The sequence below is a fragment of the Ascaphus truei genome, chromosome 5 (assembly GCF_040206685.1).
Source record: "Ascaphus truei isolate aAscTru1 chromosome 5, aAscTru1.hap1, whole genome shotgun sequence".
In the NCBI taxonomy this organism is placed as follows: Eukaryota; Metazoa; Chordata; class Amphibia; order Anura; family Ascaphidae; genus Ascaphus; species Ascaphus truei.
This window is the reverse complement of record NC_134487.1, coordinates 77986909-77996030: the sequence shown is the minus strand read 5'-3', so window position 1 is coordinate 77996030 and position 9122 is coordinate 77986909. Positions and strand designations below refer to the sequence as shown.

The window sequence follows — 9122 nt, the reverse complement described above, 5'->3', positions numbered from 1 at the left end:
TTAATTTGCCTATTTCTGATTTTGTTTTCCTTTTTTTTTTGTCTTTATTTTGTTTAATTCATTTGCTCTTATTAATTCTGGCTGGCTCAAGTTTTTTTTTATATTTTTGTCCACCCCTGTTACAGTAGCTGTACATTACATTAATCCTAGCCGACGAACACTTCAGTTGCGCAGAAAAGTGCATTGTTGAATTTTAAATAGAAGTTAAGAGCACATGAAATATCAGTGTAGGATCTTCTCATCTTCATTCTCAAAGATCACTTTAAAAAAAAAATATATATATATATATATATATATATTTATTTGTTTTAATATATGCAGCCTTTGATTACCTATATTAAAAAAATAAATTACCTAAGCTGTTGATCAATTAGTTCTCCCATAATCAATGAGCAAAGATCCTGCTTCCCAGGGTTCACTAAATGTCTGTGTAACTCTGCAGCTACAATGTATTTTTAACATTACTACGGTAACATTATCTAATGTTACAGTTTACAGCACAAACTGCTTGGAACCTTGGCAACAAATTATCACAAACAGGATAGTGTTGCAAAGATCTTGCACTGTTGGGGAGGTGGGCTAAAGCCTGCTATAGAAATCAAAGGATGCTCATTATATTAAAACTCATTATAAATGGCATTGAGTTGAATTGAAATTTTTTTTAGTGAGTATTATCTAACACTACAGAACTGATTTATAAAAAAAAACACACGTAGGATATTGATTGGATTTCTCCTTTAAATAGAGGCTATAGACACGTTAGTAGGAGCTGGTACAACAGCGACGTTTGTTCTCATTGCGAATAGTGTCGGAAAGTAAGATTGATGAGGTAATGAGAATTAACTTGTTTATTGAAAACTGTTAGTGTTTATCTTTATACATTCACAATATGATTGGTGAAACATTTTTTCTAGAACTCAGTACCTGAAATTCTACCCAGAAATGTGGGGGGGGTTTGTTCATAAACTACTGATCAATCTGATTGGGAATTGATATTTTATAACATTACTGTAGCTTCAAAATATGTCTTCTTCAGACATGTACGTGTAATGCCTACTGTTATATTGCTTTAGCTAAACTGTAAAGGTTGTCATTCGCACAAGTTTGACTGCTAAAACCATTGTTATGTAAACATCAGGAATCTGAATGTAGTGTGATGCACAAAATAACACCCCACAGGAGATGGAGAAGGGCCCATTCACTGACTGCTTAAATTCCAGGCACCAGTCTCAAATTCATGTTCTAATGCTTAAATCCCAATACAGCATGTCATTTTCAAGTCACTAACAAGGGTGTGAAAGGGTCAGTGTAAGTAACACTCCTACTTTTGACTCTCTTATTGAATTTTCTGTAAATCCTTGCGGCAATCCAAACGATGTCATCTGGTTGCGTTGCGTCTTTCAGTCCTCCACTGCTGAGATATTCTTATTCTTTTCTCTGCCATACCTCTCCAGTTCCACATACAGGCGGTCCTGGGTTACCCACTGGAATCCGTTGTGCCAACCGCCATCGGATGGCAGACCATTGGATTGCTGATCCAATGTTAATCCGCGGCGTTGAGCATCGGATAATCCGTTCCGATGTCGGATAATGCGTTCAGCGGAATGCATTATCTGGCATTGGATAATCTGTTCGACGGATAGCGGACCATCAGATAGCGAGGACCGCCTGTATAGTGGAAGAGTTGATGTCATTGATGAGTCTGATAACGTTCTTGGAATTACATGGACAGGAGTTCATGTAACAGGTTAACAAGATAAATGTTACCTTGACTAAATGATTTGTAATGTTCTAGATTTGTTTGGAAAGTTTGACTTATTAAAGGTTTAGTTCTGGCTACTTGTTTTTCTTTTCTTTTTTACACAGGTGGGAATCAGGGGGTCTCTGGGATTGAATCGCATTAATATCAGCTCCTGGGATCTCCTGGTTCGAGAGATACTATCCCCCAGTTCTGTCCCCTGCCGAGGAAACAAAATAGAGGTTTAAATCTCCTGCAGCCAGCGGGCCAATAGGACACCACAACTTAATCCGTCACAGCTTCCTGCCGACTCGCGTGCCGCAAAAGATTTAAGAGCTGGGAAGTAACCAGCAGCATGTACGGAGAGAAGTATCTTGGGAACCAGGTGCTCCACAGTGCTGAAATTAACGCAGTTCGGGTATGAGAATGTCACGCTTCCTAATCATTTTTTTATTTATTTTTAAGAAGTGATCCTAGGAAGGAATGCTGCTTTGAAGTGGGCTTCTTGGTCAATGTAACTTGACTGATGCTATACTGATCAAACAGCAATTTTCCTGTTCAACACATTTGAACATCTTTTTTTTGTTGAGAAAACCACTGTTCATTTATATGCAGTACAAAAAAAACCACCTTCGGATCCCCTATTACATACTTTGTGCAATAAATCGTTTTGAATTGTCAAGTCAAGATTCAGAATTATACCCTGAAATTAGTCAAATCAAAACCTCAGACTACAATTAAATATAAAATTATATTTTCAGATTAACAAATGAAAATAACAGAGCAAATTTGGAAAACCATACAGGGGACCCCGTGGTTAAACATATTAAAACAAAAAAATATGAATAGCACAGATTGCTGCTTAAAGAGGCAATACAAGCAGTTTAAAAATATATACAGTATTATTATTATTGAAAACAAATTTCCTAACCTGCCGATCGATTAGTTCTCCTGTAACCAATCAGCAAAATCCTGCTTCCCAAGGTTCACTAAATGGACGACGTTCAGTTTCAAATCAATCAATCAATCAATCAATCCTTCAGTCAGTGTAACTGCACAGCTAGAATGCATTCTTATATTACTAAGGTAACATTATCTATTGTTACAGTTTACAGCTCAAACTGCTCGGAATAATGGCAACAAATTATCAAAAACTGGAAAGTGTTACAAATATCTTGCACTGCTGGGGAGGTGGGCTACATCCTCCTATAAAAAAACAAAGGGTGCTCAGTATATTAAAACAAATAAAAATGGCATAAAGAGTAGAATTTTAAAATTAAAAAATCGGTAGTAAGTATTATCTATTACAACAAAACTAGTTTATTTAAATAAAATAAAAAACATGTAGGATATTGCTTGGATTGCTCCTTTTAAATATATCAGAAAGTGCAATTTATGAAATAAACATTAAAAATGGTTTGTGTTTTCACTTTCTTGAACTCTCTTTCATGTATCTAGGACAGTGTGTCTCAGCGAGGGTGTTGGGGTACCCAGGTGTGCCCCAACCCTTTATCAAGCGGCCCCAGGGAATAACCTCATATCCTGCCTGGAGACAGAGGCTGTGATACGCCTCTCCTCTCTCAGCCCAGCAAAGGAGAGAAGCCTCTTCCTCTCCAGACAGTTGAGGACGTACCTGCTGAGCAGTTGACATGTTTGAGAAGTGTGAGAAAGTGGGGAAGGGGTGATGGCTTTGTGAAGGGAGGAGAGTGTGATAGCTTTGTGTGGGGAGGGTGAAGGAGGCTTGTACATTTTGTGGGGCGGAGGAAGGTATGTGGTGTAGGTAAAAAAAGAAAAGGGGGTGAATGGGGTGTTTATGGTTAAGAAAGAGGTGAATGTGCTCTGTGAGAAAGGGTGATAAATGTGGAGTGAATATTCAATAAAAGGGAGATTATGATGTGTGAGGGTAAAGGTGAAGTGTGTAAGAAGAAGATGGTTAAGTGTGGAGGTGTTTGTTTGTGAAAAGGGGATTCATTGTGACCATGTGACTGGTCTTCTGTGATGTCACAGGCCTTATATAAGGCTTGGGACTCCTCAGAAGACAGTAAGACCTAGAGGCAATATCCTGCCTGAAGAAAGAAGAAAATAAATTACATCTTTAAAGAAAGAAAGAAAGAAAGAAAGAAAGAAAGAAAGAAAGAAAGAAAAAAAAATACTCACTAGACTGCTCTTCAACCAACAGAAGATACAGTGCTTCGTGGCAAATTGATAATCCACCAACGTCCAACCTGGGTGGCACCAGATTGAAAAAAGAGCATCGTGGCTGGATTTTTCCTGATTTTCTGTTTTTGTTTATTTTTGTGCCGTCGGGCTGGGATTATTTTTTACTGCTTTTATGGGTTTTTTATTCTTAATTTTGCCATCGGGTTTGGATTATTTTTCATGGTTTTTGGGGTTTTAGATTTTTTTGGCCATCGGACTTGGATTTTTTTTTTATGGTTAGTCATCGGCCCTTTATTGGATTTATTTCCAGGTACCCCTGAAGATGAGGACCTTCATCCCAGCTGGGGTAAGTAATACATTTATTATTTAGGGTCTACATTGATAGCCATATTGGCAATCTAGGACCACATTGAGGGCATAGGTAGCCACAGTGACAATCAATGGATGTAATGACTTCGTTTATATTGTTATTGTTATTGTTATTGTTTACTATGTCTATTTTGTTTAATTTATTTTTGTTATTCTTTTCAATGGCCAAAACCCCTTTTAGCCACGTTTGACTAATTTGCCTATTGTCCATTACTGTTGGGGGAGGAAGGGGGACATTTGTTGGTGGTAAGGGAAAGAGTGATGGGGGTAGTTGCCCCTGGTGGGTGGGGGATGGTGGGGTGTGAGGTCTAAAGCCCTTTGTTAAATTAGTAGTTAGTTATTTACTAGCCACTTTGGTAGGCAAGGGAAGTGGGGGGTATGTTATTTATTTTTCTTTTGGTAATACTTCTATTTTTTTTATAAAGCTTACCATTGATTGTCAATGTGGCTATCTATACCCTAATTGAGAGGGCCAGTGTAGCCACAGTGACACTATATGGTGTTATGGTTAAAATGTAATTTTACATTATTTTTAATGTTGTGTTTTATATATTTTTTCATGCCCAAAAGTACTATTAGAATACGTAAGTAGAAAGATCAAAACTGCTAAACTGACCCTGGAGGCCACCAGAAAGCTAGGTGATAAATAAGAGTGCTGAATTCTGGCCAGTTTCCCAGTTCTATTAGCAGTAGTTGTTACAGTTTAAGTTCAAGATTTCAGTTGCTGATGATAAACATCTAGGGTTAATGTGGATATGGGTTGCAGCTGCATCGCTGCACCTGGACTTACCAGCTATATGTGAGGGCAAGTTTAGAGAAGATTCCCAAGATTTGTGCAGGTAAAAGGTAAAGTTTCCTGCTAAAATGCTTTATACCCTTCTAAACTGGGACCTTAACAAACTTATCACTATTTCTACCACAAGCTAAACCCATGTTGTAGCCAGTACCCTGTAAGCAGAGTGCCCCTTGACTGGGTGGTGCCAGCAATTCAGACCAGTTGAATTGTTGCTGTATTTCAGCTTTATATAAAGGATCCCTGTATTGCAAAGAAAGTGTCTGATACCAGCAACTGAGGAAAGACTTCTTACAGTCAGGAAAGCTTGGTTGCTGGGAAGCGTGGAATCTAAAGACCGTGACAACCAGCAAGGAAGACACTGTCTTTTTTTAAGTTTTTGACCGTTTTGGGGATTGCATTTGACCTTGCTGCTGTTCTCTATGGACTGTACTAAGGAGGAGTATCTCTGCTTCTATCCATTACTGTAACCAGTGAGACTGCGGTTGACCATTTAGATCTGCAGAGAGGACTGCTGCCTGACCATGCAGAAGCCTCCAACTAGTACTATACATGGACCTATCCAGGAAGTCCACAGCCAATAAAGATGATAGATCGGATGTGCAGGGCTAGTTCCTGTATACAGAGGCCTGTTTGAGTGATGGCCTGCTGGTGAGATCGGGTATTTTGCTGTGGTGGGAGCGAATGAAGTGAAGGCCAGCAATTGATCCTGGAGGTTATACAAATGGGTGCTGAGCTTGTGCCAGCCCAACTCAGTTCTTACTGTAGCTTTTAGTAGCAGTTGTTGCACGTCCCAGTTTTCAGATACTACTTAACCTTGTTGGGCTAACATAGGTAGTGCAACTGCAGCCTTGGTCCTGCCCTAGGGCAATTTTAGAGTTGGTTCCAAAGATTGGTCCAAGTGGAAGTGGAAGAAAAATGCCCCTGCTAAGATAACCACCAAACTGGGAATGAGACTTATGTACTGTATGTATTTATGTATAATTTTATTTATATAGCCCCCAATTTACATAGTGCTTTATAAAATTACAATATAAGGTAAATAAAGTACAAATAATTTGGATATGTGCTTCAGGTAAATGACAACATAAGGCAAAGGGAGGCCCAGAGTTTACATTCTAAGTGGTACATTGGGAGGCTTACAGACCTAGGAAGTGTGAACGTGCACAATAGTGTAGTTGTGAAGAGGTTAATTTAATGAGGTTCTTTGAAGAGGTGAATTTTTAGCTGGGCGTTGAATGTGGAAAGTGAAGGTGCTTGATAAATATTGAGTTGAAGAGCGTTCCATAGGTAGGGACAGATTAGTGAGAATGGTTTAGGACTGGAGAGGGCTGTAGATGTAAAAGGTGCACAGATCAGACAAGCTTCGGTTGAGTAGAGGTGTAAAAATAGGTCAGAGTTGAGATACTGTATATCGAAGTGTAGAGTCGTGTAGAGCTTTAAAAAAATGAATAATCATTTTGTACTTTATACAGAGAGTAATACAGTAGGAAGCCAGCATAAATAATTCAGGAGGTCAAAGACAGATACATGTCCAGATGGGAAGATGATTCGAGGAGCAGCATTTTTAAGGAATTGAACGGGAGAGGTGTGAGGCACTGAGGCCAGATAAAAGAATGTTGCAGTAATCAATACGGGAGAGAACAAGAGCATACATTAGGATTAGTGTTTTAGTGGTTATAGAACATACAGTACAGTAGGAAGGGGTGCATGTTAACAATGTTGTGAAGGAAGAAACAGCAAGATTTAAAGAGGCAATGCAAGCAGCTTTAATTTTTTTAACATTATCTAATGTTACAGTTTGCAGCTCAAACTGCTGGGAATATTGGCAACAAATGATCACAAACAGGAAAGGGTTACAAAAGTCTTGCACTGCTGAGGAGATGGGCTAAAGCCTGCTATAGAAATCAAAAGATGCCCAGTATATTACAACTAATTAAAAATGGCATTAAGATTAGAGTTAATTTTAAAATAAAAAAAGGTAGTAAGTATTATCTAATACTACAGAACTGATTTATTTAAAAAAAACACACATGTAGGATATTGCTTTGATTACTCCTTCAACAACACCTTTTATACAAGTGTCCAGTGCACTATAAGCTTAGTGTCACTAAACTGTGTGTTTCCAGCAACCCAGACCTGGTGAATTGTTGCTGCATTTCATCTTTAAATGAAGGGTTTTTGTTTGGCAAAGAAAGTATTGATATGTTCCTGCAGATAATATTCGAGCAGCAGAGAAAAGTACAATTACAGTCAGAAAAGTTGTATGCAATTTTGATTTCAGGAATGGTTATGCAGGAGAAGAAGTGGCTCAGTGAGTAAAGACACTGACTGGCACTGAGTTTGAAGCAGGGGAGTCTGGTTCAATTCCCGGTGCTGGCTCCCTGTGACCCTGGGCAAGTCACTTTATCTCCCTGTGCCTCAGGCACCAAAACACATAGATTGTAAACTCCACGGTGGAAGGGACCTGCACCTGTAAAACTAGCAGTGCTATACAAGAACATGCTATTATTATTATTATTATTTGCAAACTTTGGTTACATAATCCCAATTGCTGGCAGTGGTCTGTGCCATGTAATGCCTGCAAAGCAGCTCCTGCAATAAGGGGTTAACAAAAATGATGCTCAGGTACTGTAGCTACAAATCTACAGAGACACAACGCTTGTACAGTATGAATATACAACTTAATATACTGCTTGTAAAAAAAATGATCCACAAACAGGACTTACCTTGCAGGAGCCAGCTAGATTCTTAGTGATGTTACTGATGTGGGCCATGTACAGGCTGAACTTCTTCTGGTATTTAAGAGTTGTACACTGCACTTCATTCTGCATAGTTGATAACTGATCCATAAGTAATTTCTCTTTTTTATTCCACTTGGTAACTTGTTTTTTAAACTCTTGTTCCAAACTAGCATTCTTGCCAAGCAAGGTGGCATTGTGAGTCCTCAGGGCCATTAGACAACAGTGGGTACCCTGCGTCTGATCTCTGTGCAGTATCACCAAACTGCATCCCTTCTGACATATACCCACTGCTCTGTAATCACAGCTCTCTCTCATGTGGCAGTCCATGTCTTTTAAATTCAGCACCTCATTACAACCCTTGTTGCGGCATTTTGCAGGGCTATAATCACACATCTCCACATGAACATCCAGGTCCTGCAATGTAATTGTCTTTCCACAACCCCTGGACTGGAAATCACATTTTATCTCCAGTTTCTGGATGAGATTTCGCAGCGGCAGAACCTGGTGCAGCTCTTTAGCAGATATAGGCTGGCACTGAAGTGGGCACAGTCGTTGTTCCAATACCCAGGGCAAGAGGCAGCTGGCACAGAACACATGCCCGCACTTGGTTGAGAGAGGTTCCTCGAGGACTTTGCTACATAGTTTGCATTTAAAATCAGGATCCACCTCTTCTAAAAAACGTTCCACATCAAAGCCCATAGCGGTAGAGTTTTCCAAAGGGATTCAAGCTATATTCCTAATCTGTTGCTGAGAGGTTTCCCCAATCCCTTATTTGTGACTGCTAGTGGTGCTGCTGCTGCAGTCTCCAAGAACCAGACAAGCTGCTGTAAACTGCAGGCTACAGGAATCCAGTCTACCAGTACAGCAAACAGGAGGGGGAGAGGGAGTGGTCTCTTAGTTTGCTTGGTAAAAAGTTTTCAGATGCTCACCATAAATAATGTGCCTACCATATTACATCTAATATAAGCTCATTTCTGACCCCTAAATGAAAGCATTTCCCCCCCCTTTCCGGTTATTTTTTTTACATTGGATTAAAAAGAGGTTCTCTGGAGATGAGCCCCATTGATTTCAGCTCTGAGGACTCCCTGCTTCCCGAGATACGTACCTCCGTAGGTGGTGCTGGATCACTAGCTGAGTTCATATGATGGTGGAGTTTGAAAGCTTTGAAAGAAGCCGTGACATCATCAGGTTTGGCTTCCTATTAGCCCACTTGGGGTGGGAGGTTTAAATACATTTGTCAATACAATAACGCTTCTAGCTTCCACGTCTGCTCCTTATCTATTATTTTATTACCACAAACAGAGCCATTGAGGGGGGG

The 9122-nt window shown here is 39.6% G+C and overlaps 1 protein-coding gene across 1 annotated transcript in view; it reads right to left on the bottom strand.

Moving 5' to 3' along the window:
• PDZRN4 (PDZ domain containing ring finger 4) overlaps positions 1 to 8611 on the bottom strand; it is a 549862-nt gene extending 541251 nt beyond the window's left edge. The window contains exon 1 of the mRNA XM_075600078.1: positions 7790 to 8611. Within this exon, the coding sequence (XP_075456193.1) occupies positions 7790 to 8503 (714 nt within the window). The 5' untranslated portion in view covers positions 8504 to 8611. The remainder of the gene's footprint in view (positions 1 to 7789) is intronic.
• Positions 8612 to 9122: the final 511 nt, after the last annotated feature.